At 39.1% G+C, this 18,843-nt stretch overlaps 1 protein-coding gene across 3 annotated transcripts in view; it reads right to left on the bottom strand.

Annotated features, from left to right (window-relative positions):
* exoc6b (exocyst complex component 6B) overlaps nt 1-18,531 on the bottom strand; it is an 82,642-nt gene extending 64,111 nt beyond the window's left edge. For 2 of the 3 annotated variants that reach the window (XM_026352425.1, XM_026352426.1), the window contains exons 1-6: nt 18,341-18,531; nt 10,276-10,441; nt 10,030-10,077; nt 9,853-9,943; nt 9,585-9,630; nt 7,559-7,763 (exon numbers count right to left, since the gene is read on the bottom strand). In XM_026352425.1, coding sequence (XP_026208210.1) covers nt 7,559-7,763; nt 9,585-9,630; nt 9,853-9,943; nt 10,030-10,077; nt 10,276-10,441; nt 18,341-18,504 — 720 coding nt within the window. In that variant the 5' untranslated portion in view covers nt 18,505-18,531. The remainder of the gene's footprint in view (nt 1-7,558; nt 7,764-9,584; nt 9,631-9,852; nt 9,944-10,029; nt 10,078-10,275; nt 10,442-18,340) is intronic. The other variant, XM_026352424.2, reaches the window with a different exon arrangement.
* Nucleotides 18,532-18,843: the final 312 nt, after the last annotated feature.

Here is an 18,843-nt window from a genome sequence, read left to right as displayed (position 1 = left end):
AGGAAAAGCTTACGGGTTTAATTTATACTTTATATCGCTATAACATCTTCAAAGCTTACATTTAAAGTTTAGTTGCATTGGTAAAACTTTGTATACTAAACATTTAAAAGCAATGTGGACGCACCGTCTGGAGTTAGATTTCATCCCAAAATTACAGAAAGAAAACTTATTTGAAATAAGTGGTAATGTTTTCATATGTGTCAATTAAAAAAAATAAAAAAGATGGGGCAGTGACATAAGGAAACAGAACACAGCAGAAATGGAAAGATTTTCCCTAGAACAATGCGATGTGTACAATAATATCTGATGCAAACTGTGTCCTGTCTACATTATGTTGCTATTTGGAGAACATAGAGTATTATGGGAAATGATTCATTTTGCTCCCTGTGCAGCCGTGCTGGATCGGGAATCCTAAAAATAAAATAATCAAAACGCAGGAAGTTTTGTTTAGAAATTAATGGGAGCTTGTATCCAAAACAAAATGAAAACAAAGTCCGGTTTCTTTTGGAAATACAGTTTCTTAGAGCTCACACATTAAAACCACCAGTTTGATTTAATGTCATGGCTGATCAACATACATAACCGATGGTTTTGCCTCTGTAAAGTGACCAATTTTTTTAAATTCTTCGATACATTAAACGGCGTTGGTTCCTCAAAAACAATTCCAATGCCGAGCCTCTATCACAAAATGGCAACTAGCATTTCTGTGGGAAAACCATGTTATGGGGGAAAACCCTATCAGTGCATCTTTCCATCTACACCCAGATCCGCCTTAGTTACTTAAAAAATAAATAAATAAAAAAAAATCAATGTGAACGCCGCCACTTCCTTTGCTCGCCGGCGCCAGCACGTAGCCTACCTTATGCCCTTAAATCTGTTGATAAGGACGTCAAAAGATACGTCAGAGACTTCGAGCGCCTCTATTTCAGCCATTAATGGCAACAGTAATGAGAAAAACTGATGTTCACAGAAGGGTGGATATGCACAAACCCGGAAGAACACAATATCGGTGATGCTGGAAGAACACAATGCCATCTTTGATCTAATGCCCACACACATGCACTACACTACACACATACACACACACACACACACACACACACAAGAGTAATGAGTCATAAAAGACAATATGTACAAACAAAATCAGTGGGAAGGTGCATTCCTCTATAGCAGGATCGTTGATAGTAGGGACACAAATGTGCCCCCTCTTTTGAAGAAAAAGAAATTGATAACAATCTTTTCACATTACTCTCAAACAGGGTTCTCACCAATTCTATGGCTCTTAACACTTCAAATTAGCTGAAAGGAAAAAAAAAAAAATCAAGAATAATCTACGAGAAACGTCGCACTTAAAAGAAAATGGTACAGACCTCCAAAACGAAAAGTGAAGAGTGTTGTTTCGCCAGCGACACTTTTCTCTGTACGGAATTCCTTTCTAACCTTTCAAATGGATGTTTTCTTTCACTCCACATTCAAATTAACAAACTGGACCTCAAAAGAGACAGCAATCCATGAAAGACAGACATGAGAGAAGGACTGATTAACATAGAAAAGCATTTTTTCTTCAGCGTGCAATGCTGCAGATACAGACGTCAGCACCTACGTCAAGTAATTCCACTTAGTGGCTGAATTCATTCCTTTTGCATTTTTCAACAGGTGTATTTGTGACTTGAGGCATCTACTAAAATACTGTGTATACACACACACACAGCAACATTCATCCTTATTCGTCACACAATACCAAGTGATGCTGTAAATAAAAACCTTTAACCCCCACTTTTACTGCATTTCTCTTCAGGGTTGGCATTTGGTTTGGCACTTGAAGCTCAAGAGCCAGAATGTGCGTCATCAATTGCGCACAATCCCGTTTTAAAAAAACAATACAAACAACTAAAAAAATGGGGGAAAATAAGAAGGACTCGAAGGAAAATAACTTCAATTTTGTTTGAAGAAGATAAAGTTGGTCAAGGACAAAAGACTACGGTGGGAAGAGGTGAAGAGAGGATGGCAATGGAGCAGACAGAAGCATAGAAATGACCCCTGAATTTTTTAAATCCGCAGATAAAGCCAGACAAATGAGAGAAAAAAAAGAGAAAAAAGGGGGCATAACGACAGCCACATTATAATTCATTTAGTACAAAATGACTAAATATTTTTAAAGGATCTGACATTACACTGTGGCAGCACTGTCAGACAGTCCTGAGTTCAATGTGCGCTGCATAGCTTTGCTGATGAGCTTCAAGGTGATTTGCAGTTTTCTTTGGGAACTTGTGGCGTGAGCATAAAAACTGCAAATGAAAGAGCAAAGTTGCAGTGATCTCTTTGTTGACAAGTGGTTAAACAAACTGTTTGTTGTGGGAAAGCCACAACAATTTAAGAAAAATCTACACCCATGACAATTCAAAGAGGGAAATAAAGGTTTATGTCGTGACAGAGCAGGCTATTTGAAGTCATGAGAAACGCATGTAATTACCATTAATTTACACTCAACATGTTACCAAGTGACAAGAAAATGCTGAAACTACTGTATGTACTAAATGGTGGGATCTGGACAGACAGACTAACAGCTTTTGTTTGACTAAGTGACAACACATTTGTGTCCAAAAAAAAAAAAAAAAAAACAGGCCAAACTTCACAAGTGTTTTAATGATTTATTGTCTCTGAATTGTATTATAAATTAATATAATTTGAGGGAACATGTGTATAAAACATGAAGTAGACACTCTAAAAAGAAGAAAACAGATCCGATGTGAATGAAACATCTGCGATTGGCTAATTGTGTCAGAAACCTGAAGCATCAAAGGGTGGAAATGGGAATAAACCTGTTCCAGCGCCTTTCATTCAGAAGCATGATGTTTGCCAGTATTTCTTTCCACCATAAAAAGAAGTAAACGTTGGAACACACTGACTTTACTAATGTAAAGTTTGGTATTTGCACCACCAAGTCTACCTGGAACTGGATTAAAAAAAAAATTCCATATTAAATGACTTAGATCATGATACAGGGCAAAATATGACTGACACATCTGCGCTATAGATCACTTTTTGGCAGGCAGACTCCAGGTCAATGGCATCCAACACCAGTGGACTATGGTGCACTATTTGGTGCACACACACACACACACACAGTGCGACTGACAAAGGGACTCATAACAGTCTATTTTCGTTTTCCCTGTGATGGTTCAATACACCGACCCAGCGTGTGCCCTCCGCCACCCTCGCTGCACACGCACACACGTGTGTGTTCAGTAACTAGATACAGGTAATCAATCTTCTTCCACTTCACACGCCCAACAATCTGTTTCCCATTAGTGTTCGCAAGTGTGTCTGAGTGTACGACTACAGAATACACAGTCTGCACTACTCGTCCTTTGCTGAAAGTGAATCAAAGAAACAGGGGAAAAAAAGAGCAAGAGAAGTGAGGTAGATGGAAATATGAGATGGAAACAGTGAAAAAAGAGAAAGATATCTTGATAGAGAGGGGGAAATGTGATGTGACAGAGCAGGAGAGAAAGAGGGAAATGACAAATGACAGGGGAGAGCTGTGAAAGACTGACAATGGCATTTGGAGATGGATTCCTTCATTTCATTTTTTTTTTTTAATCCTTCTTGTCCAGCTCTACTTCTCCTTCTCTTCTCCATTTTTTCACGTCTCCCTCTTTGATATTCTTTTCCATTCACGTGTGCCCTTGTTGTTGCTCTGGCAAAATACAGTCCAGAACTGAGTAAAATAAATAAATAATCAGGCACTAAAACATGTCTCATTTGCAAATCTTCTTCTTTATCCTAAATTTTAAAGGCCAAATTAAAAGAAAATATAATCGAATTATCAAGTAACAAAGTGCTTATGCACTTTCAAAACAATGTACAGGTTTTAGGCACCACAAATAAAACTAATCATTATGTGATGTGAGCACCTTTCACCTTTAAACTGCACCCAGTTTCTCAAGGTACTTGGCCAATAGGTTAGTCTAAGCATCTTGGACAACTTGCCACACTCCTTTTGATTGAGGTTATCTCAGTGTCTTCTGTCTCCTCGTGTAATCTCAGGCTGACTCTATGAAGTTGAGATCAGGGCTATACGTGTGCCACACCGCCTGTTGGAGGACTCCTTCTTATTATCTTATTGTCTTGTGACAACAGTTTTTCATTTTTATTTGTCCAAATCACCTGAAGTAGAGCTGAACATGATGGGCCAACACACATGATCTGTCCATCTCACCCTCCACCTCCATATCTACCTTTGTCCATTGCAACTCTGCATCCATCATTTTCTCAATTTTCTGTTCATCTTGCTTATTCACTTCTTCTATTCCCTCTCTCCTCTTAGCCGTTTACCCTCCTCTTACCCCTCTCTTTACATTCTCAAACCTCTCTTTACATTCTCAAACCTCTCTTTACATTCTCAAACCTCTCTTCTTCTCCTCTTTGCTCTCTTCTTCTTCACCCTTTTCATCCCCATCCTTTTCCACCCTCTTCCTCTTCCTCCCTCTCTCCTCTTCTTCCTCCTATTTCTCCTCCTCCTCTATGGGCATGTGGCAGCAGACAATAGCTCCATTGTAAAGCCAAGCGCTTTCCTCTGTCTCCTCCCTCCATCCCCTCCTCCTCCTTTTTCCCCCAGATCTATTTATTTTCACATCCTTGGTCGAGGGAGCTGTAACGATGACTGGGTACAGAGTTAGAGCTAATTTGGAACAGAGCACACCAGAGAGACACACTGTCTGAGAAAGAAGAGATGGAGAGACAGAAAAAAGCAGAAGCTGAATAAAAAAAAAGTAGGGGGTGAAAGAGGGACAAAAGAAAGGAAGGAAAGAAGAACTTCTAATTTGTCTGTCCACATATACACACACACACACACACACACACATTTGACTGAATTGAGCACTGAAAGCCAACATGTGATACAACAACATAATCCCAGTATCAGTATCAGGTCTGCAAGACCACTGGGGTTTCCATAATCTCCCTTGTAATTAGTGGTTAGAGGAGTTAGCGGTTAGCTTCTTCAGAGACTGCAAGTGGATTTTCTACGCCAGTGATTCTCTAATTACGGTCCGAGGACCCCCCACTTGAAGGGTCAGTGAAGGGTTCTGAGTGTGGGGATGTGGATTCATTCATGGGGACTACTTTTGCTGTGTACTAAGCTCATTTGAAGACATTAATAACACTCTTTAGTGTTTGTGACCTCTTAAAGGAAACATTTTGTTATCAGTGTTTTTCATTTGACCACAGTGGCCTCTCTGCTGGATGTAAAAACTCCTTTCAATGGATGGAATGAATGACGAGATTAAGGGGAAAAATGACAAATTGACTGAGAAACTGAGGTGTTGTTTGACCACAAGGCTCAAGGACAACTTTAAAACTTGTCATTACATGCAACAAGTCTCTACAGAAGGCATGAAAATCACTGTTTCAAAGGAAACGTTTCAAAACATTTAGCATAGCATATGATTCATATGATTCATTTTCATACTCCTGTCACCACTCTGACCTTTAAAACCCCTGGTCTACCAGAAACAGCAATGATTTGGATTCGACCTATGAAATAATTCTCTAGTGACATCTAGAGGACAAAAATACCTACAGTGTTTCTTTCTGAAGGGCTAAACAGTTTGGGCTGTAAACTACTACCCAATTCCAATAGATGTGTTAAACAAGCTTTATAGCTAGATCCTTAAAAATGTCCTTAATATCTAATGACTTGTCTAATAACAAAGAAAACATGATATTCCTGACAGTTCCTGTCAGCAAAATATAAGGTTTTTGAAGTCATAATTGAAAATGCTAAATTGCTCTAATGTGCCCATTTAATCATTTACAAAATGTGTGTTTACAAAAAACACTTAACAATTTTCCAAACGACATCTTCAATTTGCTTGTGGTGTTAGACCGAAACTGCAAAACATGAATATATTCACAAAAACCATCATGTTAAACTGAGAACTGAGCACTAAAACTGACCTTTATTAGTTATCATAATACTTAACTAATGTTTTTTGTTGATCAACTAATTAGATCAATCAATTATTCAATTAATGAATCTCTGAAAAGAACAGTGGTTTGTTCAATCATCTGTAAAAACACTTCTCTGTCCAAAGAGAGTGACAAATCAAAGCGTTAAAATTAAAGCTGAAGCGAATGTTAAAAAGTCTGCCTCTCATTGGCAATTTGGGCAATCAGCATAGAGCACATTTAGCAGGTCAATTTAATTATTCACCATTTCCTGGGATATAGTTTTGATACATTTACCCTTTATTTTGAAGAGAGGCAGACTGACTAGGTCAAGTGCAGCAAAATTCCCAACCAGGATTTAAATCAAGGATGTTGCGGTGATGAGGTTGTTCGTCTTTCATACCAAGGCCAATGTGATGATTCAAAATCCAAACAATTATTAATAGAGGGAGTCACGATTAGAAAACCATACATAAACAGTTCATAAACAACTATGCGGCAACTTTTCTCAGAATCTCCATTTCACTGTCGTCAAAAGTTAATTCCCATCAGACCCCGTCACCCTGCAATTCCACGGAACAACATTCCACAAATAATGGCGGCACACAAATAAACAAGAGGCCTCACTTTGAGCTATAGATACCACAACAGAACACAAAACACACAAACAGACATACTCATATATAACTTCCTTGGCCCTGGAAAACAGAAAAACAATGAGGTAAGCGCTGAAAAGCTGGGTCTCTGTGCATGTGAGAGTGTATGTGCACGTGAGCATGTGTGTGCATGTTCACTGGAAAGCCACGTCGTCTCCTGCAGCGCCTACATGCTTGTTTACTGGCAGTGGAACCAAAGAGAAAGACACATGTGCATGTGTGCACACACACACAGACACGGAGGCTGCTTCTGATTAACAGAGAAAGAACGACATGACGGAGAACAAAAACCAATTGTGGTATGAGGGTAGTCAGACAAGCCAGTAACACTATACAGCCCTTATCTACAAAGACACACAAAACAGCATGTTAGCACATACAGGTAGCAAAGACAAGATGTAACTACTAAAAACTGACCCATTTGAAAGATGACAAGAGATAATTATAGGAGACAAAGATTGGGTGATGCTGCATTCAAGACCATAAACATTTCCATTATTTGTACTGATTGCTATCTGCAGCAGTAACTGTTGTGACAATGATACAACAGCACAATGGTGTGTGAAGAAACTTTGTATTTCCACAACACCAGCTACGAAGAGCAGCAGAAATATGTCAGATATTACATTTTTGGCTGATAGTTTACAGTTACAAGAGTAAAGAAAGGGGAGATGATTTTTAGCCATGCTAATGGTGTGGCTTTGGTCCAGTGTTGGTCAGTCACTTCACCACTTTGGTCCATATTAAAAATATGAACAGTGAACTGCCTTCAAATCTGCTACACATATTCACTTTCTATTGATGTAAAATGTGTCTATGGATCAGTCTGTGCTGAGAATTTACTGTAAAACTACACAAAACCTGATAAACAGAATTGCAAATCCTTAAAATTATAAGACAATTTTCAGTTGTTGTTCAGTTTACTTTTGTGTATGTTTATGTTTGTTTACCTGTTTGATAGCCGTCTCTCCTATTTTGTCCGAGTGCTTCCGGATGCTCTCCAGGAAGTCTCGCAGCTGGGTCATGGCCGTGTCTCGTATCTGTGTCCTCAGTTTGGGTATGTTTTCCGCCATGATGGAGCAGAACCGGTACTGACCTGCCCTGGGAAGACATGTCTGTTCCAGCTGCTCCAACGTCCGCAAAGCAGGGTAGTACCTACAGCAGCACACAGAGGAATACAAATAAAAAAGTCCCCTTTCATTCATTCAGTCTGTCAGTTCATTTCCTATGAACTTAATTTAAACTTCAGGTAAAGATCAAACATGTGCAAATCCTCAGTGAACCTGCAAAGTTTTGGCTATGAGAAGAGACACTTGCAAAACTAACAGACACATGGCAATAAAACATTGTCCTGGCTGTATGATGCATGACTAAAAGCAAGCAGAAGCACTCAAAGATAAACACATCCAAAAGCACAAACACACACACACAGAAATAAATACACACAGATACACCTCAGGGAGCTTTGGCAATACAATACACCCCAAACACTCCACTCCACTTCGGTCCAATGCATCACACACACACACACACACACACACACTTTCTTTCTTAGCAGCAGTCGCTGTTGGCTGACCTCTCCCTGCTCTCTGCGAGCCCAGCAGCCGCAGGATGGAGAGAAGTCAAAAAACATACAAACAAATGACAAATTTACGACCAACCAGACTCCTGTCTACAGGTCACGCCGAGGGCAGGCAGGGAAAAAGACACAGAGAGAAGCTATTTGTATTGTCGTTCCATGAGCTCTGGCTCCATCTTGTGGCAGCACACAAACAACAAGTTGGTCATAGTACTAGTGCAGGAGTGCATCTTACAGTTTTTCTTGATTGCTAAAAAACTATAAACAGGCTTTCTAACTAAAATTTCAGAACCATAAGGCTATTTATTAAAAAGCACACCCAATTCCCTAAACTCTAAACACCACTCCCCTGTTTTGACATGAGTCAGATTTGTTGAGCTGTCACTGCAGACCTCACAAATCCCTTAATTTCTTATTGCATACACCATGTGGTCATTTTGTAAGCACTAGCATTCAATACTGTTCATTATTAGCAAACAATTCTCCAGGTGAATACACTAAGAGTCAAAATGAAACACATCAATCAGATACTTCAATAGATTGATAGAGGGCCTAAATCAGTTCACTGAATTTTGAAACAATGGATCCACAGAGAAGGAGAGGGAGAGGAGGAGGAGGAGGAGGTGGAGAAGGAGGACGAGAACAAGGGGAAGTGCAAGGAGACAAGCTGTCTCGGAAAATAATTTTGTGTGTGTGTAATACGTACAGATAAGATAAACTTCATTAATCCCTGAATGGAAATCCAGCTAGTCTTGTAGATAAAGATAGTAAAAGTAGTTAGTAATTATCTTTTGAGGGCTGGTGTGTGATGTCTGAGGGCAAAGTTTGTTTTTTCAGTAAGAGTGAATGGTTTTGAGTGTGGAGCTTCATTTTGATCTAAAAATAGGATGTTTGGGAAATTGGGTAAGACTGTTTTGAGAATATAAGCAATAAAAATTGCTTATGCTAATCAAACCACAGCTAATGACATGAACTAAATGCTAGTCATGTAACCAAATGAACTATTCAGCTCTGTGTTTGTGTTAGCAAGTTGCCAGGTCTCCTGTCTGGCTTACACCAAATCTATTTTATTATTTGTATTTTCTTTTCCTATTTCCACTATAAAATAGTTTTTTTGCCTTGACAACAAAATTATCATTGAGTATCGCAGAATTTCAATTTAATTGGGCTAGAAAGAGTTACAAAAGAAGTTGTGAAGACTGAAAGACACTGAAAATCAGGTCACATTTTAAAGTTCAAGTGCGGCTGTTGCAGTGTGAGTCTAGTGCCAATGCTCTAGTTTCTTGCTATTCGGTGCCCCAAAAGTCAGATTGAAGGGTCGACATGTTAAACAGTCCTTCTTCACCTACCGTAGACCTCTAACATGGGGCCCTCAAAAAGTGAAATCAGTCACATACCTTTTTGCCTTCATTTGCTCTTGAAGTCTGCTGTACATCTCCAGGACTGATGAAACAAAACAAAACAAAATAAATAAAAGAAAAGGCAAAAGAGCAGTAATGTATCAAAGTCCCAGCACGTCAAAGAAAGAGCTGCAGTTTCAAAACTAGTATTGTTTTTACTAATGCACAACAGAAAATATGCCCAATATAATACCAAAGACAGAAAACTGTATTTTTTTTGCCTATAACAAAGAATAAACAAATTCAAAGGAACTGTCTGTGTTACCTGGTAGGCAGTGCGTAAGTTTGTCTATGGTCGTAGCAATGTTTCTCTGTTGCACTCGACATCTTTTCAGCTCCTCCATGGAGCCGATGAGCTGAAAATGAGAAGGAAGAGCAGCTGAAGACAGCAGGTAAAGAGGTTAATTGGACAGCTGGACAGTTTTTATTTTTATGAATTTACCTCTTTGCCATCATCCTGGAGACGGTTGTTGGTCTCAATCACTTGACTCTGAGAAAGAGAAGAGCAAAAATAGAGAAAGTGTCAACAATTATCCTTCACAGTCAGCTTTTAGCTTCAGTTTTCTGCAGTTTTCCGCAACTGTCATCACAAAGACATTTTGACCTATGCTCAAAACATCCTTGGCTTTTTGTAACCTTCTTCTATTTGTCCATGCTCTGTTACACAATCCTGCTCTTTCCTCCTTACCTTGAGTTTCTGCGCCTCTCCTCGTACTTTGAGTAGCTCTGTGATGGAGTCGACAAACCCCTGGAAGTGATGGTTACACATCTTCTCAATTTCTCTGTCATGGTTCCGGATTCGAACATCCAGCTTCTCCATGAACAGGCCATGTTCCTGTCCATCGTACACAGATCTGAAGAAGACAATTGAGAAGACATTGGGTAATGAGGTCCAAGACTTTAAATTATCCTTTAAAATTATCTGAAGTCCACATGCACTTCTGAGATACTGATTTTACACAAAAAAAAAAAATCAGAAGAACCTACACATTTAGCTTTTCAAAGCATAGCAAAGTTTTAAACACAGCAATGAATTAAGCTATTTAAGAACTGTTTTTGTCCATTGTTCAAATGTCAAATCTGGAAGTTGAGTCATGGCAAATGGATTTCCTTCTTCATTTTACTAGTCATCAAGTAGCTTCATCAGCAGACTGATTAACTGACATACCAACAATGAAGTCAAGTTGCCATGACTCAACTTCCAAATAGCCTCAGCTGGATGACTGAGAATCTTTATAGACAAAAATGTCAAAAATGTCCTGTTTCTAGTTCTTGAACATTAGACTTATTCAGAAATGACAGTAAACTGAATATATTTGGGGTCTCGGCTGTTACTTAAATCAGGTTATCTGCAGAGGTCACTTTGGGATATGAAGTTCAGGTGCAGGTACTCCATGTGTCCAACAGGGGGTGTTGTTGCACTAATAGTCACACTGCCAAACTTATCTACAAACTCACATTTGGGAGCTACTAGCAATCACGATCTGCTGTCATTGTGAGCCACTTTGGTAGTTTACAGTTCAATGCTAATGAGGGCAGTGGTGGCTAAAGGTAACCTAAAGGTTAGCAAAGCAAGCCTGTGACTGGAACGTTGCTGGTTAACGTGGAAGTACTTTTCCACTTTCTTATCAACACCACTGTGGTGACCTTGAATATGTCCCCGCAAGTGCTCCAGGGGAGCTGCTCAGTGGCTGTATTGGTTGTACAGGGCAGCTTCCAGGTATGAATGTGTGTAACTGTATGAATGTGATCAACCGTTTCTGAAAAAGAGTGATGAGCTTTCAGCAAATCATACCCAACAAAATAAAAGTTAAAACTAGAATTATTATCGGAGATGTTTTAGTTTTCACACGTCTGTCCAGATTCATATTCTTAAAAAATTTAAATGTTTATGCACCATTTTTAGAACAAGAGGACATTTGTGCCGAATGTAACAAAAATCCGTTCAGGTGTTTGAGATGAGAATAGGACATGGGACATAATCTAATCAGTTCATCCTTAAGACCAAGTGATGATTTGTGAAAAATATTGTGTTCTCAAGAACTGAGTGGCTGTATGGATGGACTGACAAATGAACAAGAAAAAATATGGAATTATGTTGTCAATAAAAATTTGTACAACTACTGTACAAAGCCAGATTTATAAGAAGAAGCACTCAGTAACAAAGATAGTCCATAATTACTTCAGGAAATAAAGGTAAGTCGACCTGAAAACTGCCTTTTGGTCTGATTAATCCAAATATTAGATTTCTGATTCTCAACAAATGTGTTTTTGTTAGATGTACAGAAGGTGAACAGATGGTCTCTGAATGTCTAGATCCCACCGTGAAACTACTAATAGAGAAAGTGTGACCAATCTTTTAAATAGTAATTTAGGTAACCTAGATCAAGGGAAAAAAAAATGTGTTTATGGAGGATTTCTGCAGCTGTTAGTTAAATCCCAAGAATAAGCCCTAGATAACTTTTTGTTATGATTAAATTAAATTTAAACATGCAAATTAAATATATAAAAATAAATAAATAACAGTTTTTCCTGTGTTCTTTCCCCTCTAAACACACACACACACACACACACACACACACACACACACACTGCTTGAATCCAGGAGCCTTCCTCCTGTTGACCAGGAAATGCCCGACATGTACAATAGAGAGCAGGTCTGACGCCACAAAGAGTTTTCTTTAGACACACACTAACAAACAGGCCAGAGAGCGACGGCAAAGTGTGTTGACATCAAACAAAGACATTCATAATAAGACATAATATGCATCTAGAAATAGTACACTATAACAAAGCACAAAAATGGTTATGTTTTTGCATGCGTTTGTTCAGAAAGCTTCACACTCCCACTAGATGAATGAATCAAAGAAAAAAGATGGAAAGAAATTCTTCAACCAGTTCCAGAAAAGCAGTCCACCAATAGTGCCTTGGGTATTAGCGATGAGACAGCAAGCTTTATTACCAGAAAACCATTAAGATGATAATAATTATTTTTCCTAATATGGATTGGATCATGATTACTGTCATACAAGAATATTGTACGCAGAACCAAACAGGTTTCAGTGAACAATAGAGGTTGATAAACGTAAAGAATTCTCCTGTGTAGTCTCCACACAATGGCTGGTTTCCTGACAACATGGGCATGAGTGTGTAAGAGCTAAGATTAGCATGTGTGTTAGAAGCAACTGGCTTCAATTTGTAATACTGCACACGTTTCTCACCCCACAGTGCCTGACACTGTCTGTCGCCAAGAAGTGAGGAGCATGCTCCGTTTCTTTGCTCCTTCGGACATGTCTGTCTCCATCTACAGAATGGTAAAGGGTTTGCACTTATGTAGCACTCTTCAATTTCATCAGTACCCAAACACATGGTGGAGCTGTCATGCAGCCTGCCTAACCCACTGGAAGCAACTTGGGGTTCACTGTCTTGCCCAAGTATTATTCAACATACGACAGAAGGAGCTGGGAATCGCCACGATCCATGATTGATGGACAACTGCTCTACCTAACAGCCACTCTCACAATGTGTCAAACATTGCACAAAGACGAGAATATACACTGAAAAGAAGCAAACAGACTGATGGTTGCCAAACTAAGTTTAGGGCCCCACCCAGGGGATCCTAAGATGAATAGTACTTTGTCATATTTTGAGCTTAAGTGCAGATGTTTATAGTGTACAGCAAATACAAATTAAATGGACTTGCTGTTCCACTACTTTTGGGGCGGGGGGGCTGTATGTGCACAGAAATTAAATATTGCCCAAATGGAGCCCAAAACACAGTGAGAAATATGAAAACTGTGGAGGGATACAGATTTAGAAAGAGGAGGAGCTGGTTGACAGGATCCCATGAGACAAGGGGAAAAAATTACATGTTGGGAAACAAAGTTTGAAAGTGGGGAGTACTGACGAACAATAAGTTAAAGACGGCTGCTTTCAATTGTAACGTCACTATGAAACAGCTGCCTGCGTGCATGTGTACTTTCTATCCAAGGATCTTTGGGGACAAGTTGCTGAGTCCTTGACAGCTGGCTAAATAGGATCTTAACCCACTTACAACAAGCACACCAAGTTCTGAGTGTGTTTGAATCAATGTGTGTGTGTGTGTTATGTGTGTCATCCAAAGTACAGTCTGATGACTCAGCAGGGTGTGTGTGTGTGTGGACTAACAGGCCTGTGGCAAGTTACTCCCTGCCTTTCCCCACTACTTCACCTCTAGAGACCAACACACACAGTCCTACAAAATTTCTCATGTGATGCAAAGTGTGAAAAGTTACCACCTAGAGCTCTGCAACACTGCTGAAATAAAAAAATCAAATCAGAATCATAATGCTTATACAGCTGTCGTTGAAGGGGATGTCCTTTAGTGCCGAGATTTTCTCTTTTAAAGGTCACTGAATGAGGGTTGCCCTTCCAACCAGTCAGAGATGAATTTGCATTTATTGTATTTACAATTTATTGTAATTGACAGACGCTAACAGATGACAGGGAAAAACTAAGAAAGTAGTCAAGAAAGTCTTGAGCAAAGTGCTAGACCAGCCAATACTGCTATCCCTAGAACCATGTCACCAGTGTATTATTTTCTAATAATACAACACCAGAGTGTTTTATTATGTTTATAACACAGCTACTTAGCTAACAAGTAAACTCTCCCGCACAATGTCTCTGTTGTTGCTTTAAGATATTCATGTTCACCTGCCCACCAATCACAAATAAGCATTCTCCATGGTCATATAGAAGAAAACCACATAATGGGCACATACATAAAGCTTCCTTGTCATTAATGGTTACAACTTGACGAAACTCACCAGCTGCACACTGTAAAACATAGGGTGGAGCTCAACACACACACACTCACACAGAGCCTTTTTACAAGTTATTGACCCTGCTTCTCTTTGCTTGCCACAGCATGTCTGGAGTTGATTGATTGGATAAGCAGACACCATACATACACACAGCCACAGCCTCTCAATAAGCTCGGCTGCAGAAAAGAAACACGGGGAAAAGTGACCCTTTGGGCTTTTCCTAGGACAACACAGTAAACAACTGTCACGTGGGTCAAATTTTCTTTAACACTTAATAAAATACCTTCTTCACTGTCATACAACACCAGTATATGGCTAAAACAAACACTCAGTAACAGCGCTAGTGCTTACACAATTAGTCAAGCCCACTAATTACTCATGTTTTTATCAACTGCTGTATCTATACAGATATTTTTTTTAGCTGGTATTCATTTTGACATAAATGTGAAAATTTGTGTCTTCAGCTAATTACAAGTGATTTTTTTCCTGTCCACTGTGGCCTATTGCTTGCTCAAATGAGATGTGCTGTTTTTTTTATTAAAATCTAAATAAAATTGTATGTATTTTCCATATACACTGCCTGGCCAAAAAAAAAATTCATACACTCTAATATTTAACTGGACAACCTTCTTTAGCTTCCAATACGCTTCTGCAACGTCACAACATTTATTCCCGTCCAGAGTTGCATTAATGTTTTGTCATGATCTTGTATTGATGATGGGAGAGTCGGATTGCTGTGCAAAGTCTTTTCCAGCACATCCCAAAGATTCTGGGGTTAAGGTTTGGACACTGTGGTGGCCAATCCATGTGTGAAAATGGTGTGTCATGCTCCCTGAACCACTCTTTCACTATTTGATTTATATAGATGAACTGAACTGAACTAAATTAAATAATTCCTTTGCTCAGAGAAAACAAACAACTGGAAAGCAGATGGGCACTACTTTAACAAAACAGTTTTCACCAAGTCTTCCCTTGCTAGTGCCGTTTAAAGGGACTCATCCAAGTTTGATACAATTAAAACAGTATCGTTAAAGTACTATATCAGCTAAATGTCACAAAATTGTTTACCATTGTTTTATATGACTAAACTAAATATTTTTCTAATACTTGTGTCTTAATATATATGTAAAGAGCTTGAAATTGAAAAAAAGAAAATCATTCAAAGACATCACATCTTGCAAACTAACAATTTTTGTGACATCTCATCTCATTTTCACAAAACTATGTAAAAAACCGTGTTAGAAATCATGCATCAATCCTTAGGAAACAAAGTGTGTCTTCAAAGTATGTGCAGCAGATTGCTAGATAATCTCACATGCTACTTATCAGGAGAGACAAGTACTTTTCCATAAACAGATGACAATTCAACAGTTGTAAAACACCATTCAGCATTAACAGATGAACAAAATACCAAGACATCAGTTGTGTTAACGTTGTCCATCTACACATCCATCTATTACTGGCTAAACAGGACCAATGTTACTCACAGTCACTCAGAAGACAGATAATGTTAGTGGTGACTTGTTTACAAAGCTTAACATCTGAGCCAATGTATACAGGAAATTGATGACAGGAACTAACCCCAAAATGTTAGTTAGCTAGTTGTAAAAATGTTAAACTATTTTGTAAAATGTATTAATTTAGTCTGTCTTCTAGGCTTAAACATATGGATTTAGCTGACTAAATATTTTGTTTGGCTAAGCACAGAAGTATGATTCCCCTTTCCATATAGAGGAACACACAGACAACACTGTTTCCCCATTTTTACAATAGCTGAATGTATGTCTGTAACCTGAGGGAGTTGACTGATCAGTCCTGCTCCTATAAGATCTCAAGCTGCTGTTGGAAAGGAATGCTGAAGCCGGTCTTAACGTGCACACTCCTGCTATACTATACTCTATAATACACATGCACTGTGTTTCTCATATATATATATATATATATATATATATATATATATATATATATATATATATATATATATATATATATATATATATATATATATATATATAATTCTCATGTCAGCAAAAGTATTGGTACATATATATATCCTACAAGGCTTACTACAACAGCTTCCTGATGCATTTTTATCTCTGTAAAACATTTGTCCAACATGACAGGAATTGAAAAGCATCAGTGTTTGTTGACAAGGGATAAAAACAGCATCCGAGCTGTTTGTGTTCCTCTGACAAGAAAGAAACAAGTCCCTCATCAAATCACACAATTCAAATATTAGCTTATTGTTAGCAACTGTGTCCTTCCACATCTGATTTATTTGCTATTAGAACTCGCTCTTTTTAACATCCCTCTGGCCTAAATATAGCTAATGATCTTGCTGACAGTTACAAACATAGACTGTGCTATTATATTTTTAGTGTCTGAGTGTGCACTAGTAGAAGTGGAAATAGTGAGGATGAGTCAGACTGCACGTTGGAACTGGAGGGAATGAAACATCACAAAGTGGTGTGTGTGGACGGGAAAATAATCTTCCTTCTAGACGGCACACAACTGCACTCAGAGGAGTGTTACAGCAGTTTATGTGACAGCCTGAGGTGTCACACAAAACTGTAAAGTCATACGGCCACGATCTCTTGAGAGGTACAGTAAACACACAAACACACACTTCTCTCTGCGTCCACTGACAACCCATGAGGCACAGTAATTGGCTCGAATAACAAGCCTAAATAGGTCTTGGTATGAAAAGGTAACGACGAACATGCAGGGACAAGAGGAGAAAACACACACGTATCACAATTCCAGACTATATCGTAACAATACTGAATGCCTAACTTCATACAAAACCAAATATTAACCCTAAACCTAAAACACAGTCTCAACCCCAAAAACCGTCTTTGACACACACACACACACACACACACACCTGTGACATGTCTTCCGTAGACCAATTCCTCTGTTGCATTTCCCTATCCATACAATCTCTATTCCTCTATATACAATAATTTCCAAGACCACTGGTCAATTGTGTCTTCCAAAAAGACCTGTCTGAATGAAACATGTTCTCACAAAGTGTCAAAATGTCCCACCTATGTCTGGCACATAACTTACATGTGATGAGCAACTTGATGAGTAAAAACAGAGCTGTGACCCATTTCGGTTCCAAATACAGTGCTTAAAGAACACATCCTGCAGAATATATCCAACAGATAATCTGGGATGTGAAACATTTTAGCCTGACTAAAAAATAAAAGGAAATGACCTTAAGTCTGTAAGTAGTGTTTCAACTGGCTAAATTATTGAGCAACATTTATGTCAAAAGCAACTAGTGCATCTCTGTGTGGTGATTAACGCCATGGTTTCACACCAAATCACTACAGTATATAAACTGTTGCTGAGGCTCGTTTATTGTCTACACAGACACAGACAGGTCTTGTCTGGGGCTGCTGCACTTGCCCCTTCTCGACACAGGCTTATTCATCTCGGCTGCTGCTAACCACCTAGCAAGCTGTCAATAACCAAAGCTGCCAAACGTCCTCCAGATATGTTTGCCCAACTGACACAAATTATTAGTCTTATTATAAGCAAACATAACGTTTGGTTAGAGTGCTTAGCTACCAGCAACAACCTCGTCACCCACTGTAAGCTACGACGCCAGTGAGCGGAATGTCAATTAACATTAGCCCTGTTTGCTAACGTTAGCCTAAGTTGCTGAAATGCCTCTGGACAAGTTGACAAACTTTGGTGGCAAAGTTTACAAGGGTTACAAGGACGGCGTCAAGGCGAACATGTTAACGTTAGGCCAACCCACAGCTAAGCTAACTTTATATGTTTAGACACCAGCGTCTATGATGTAAATTAGCTAGCTTTTGATGTTTGCTAAAGTTAGCCGGCTAGCTGTCCGATAATGGATACAGGTGCGTTAAAGTTTTGAGCATTCTCCTGGAGTCGCGGAGCAGTTGCTAACTCGGTGGTGTCATGTCAGCTGCTTACCGGAGGGTCGGTCCGATACAGTTGGTGTCTGTGCTCTCGATCTCCCGCAGGATCCGTTCGTGCTCGGCGGCTGTCTCCACACTGGCCATCCTGCATATTGCTGTGGACGATGCTGAAGTGAGCGGCGAGCACCGACCGAGCACCGACCGAGCTCCGTGCGTCATGCGGGAGACCACAGCGTTGGCTCGATTATTTCACTGAGCAGCCCGACGGAGCGGAGCTTCCCTCGTTTGACGCTGTCAGGAGGGACTTCAAGGTGTGAACACCTGTACAACGTCATTTGATTAACATTTGACTATTAAATCATGTAAATCATTTACAAATATTTCAAACAAAAAATGACAAGGCTCCCTTATTTTCCTATTTAATTTTCCCCCAGCTGGATTTATTTCTTCTTTTTGATATTTCCTACTTTAGACTATGTATTCAGAACACTAATTTGAATTTCCTAACATCGTATTATTTATTATACTATATATCAGACTATGTTCTGCACAGACTAA

Source organism: Anabas testudineus, chromosome 18 (genome assembly GCF_900324465.2).
Source record: "Anabas testudineus chromosome 18, fAnaTes1.2, whole genome shotgun sequence".
In the NCBI taxonomy this organism is placed as follows: Eukaryota; Metazoa; Chordata; class Actinopteri; order Anabantiformes; family Anabantidae; genus Anabas; species Anabas testudineus.
The sequence above is the reverse complement of the archived record's forward strand: the minus strand, read 5'-3'. Positions and strand labels throughout refer to the sequence as shown.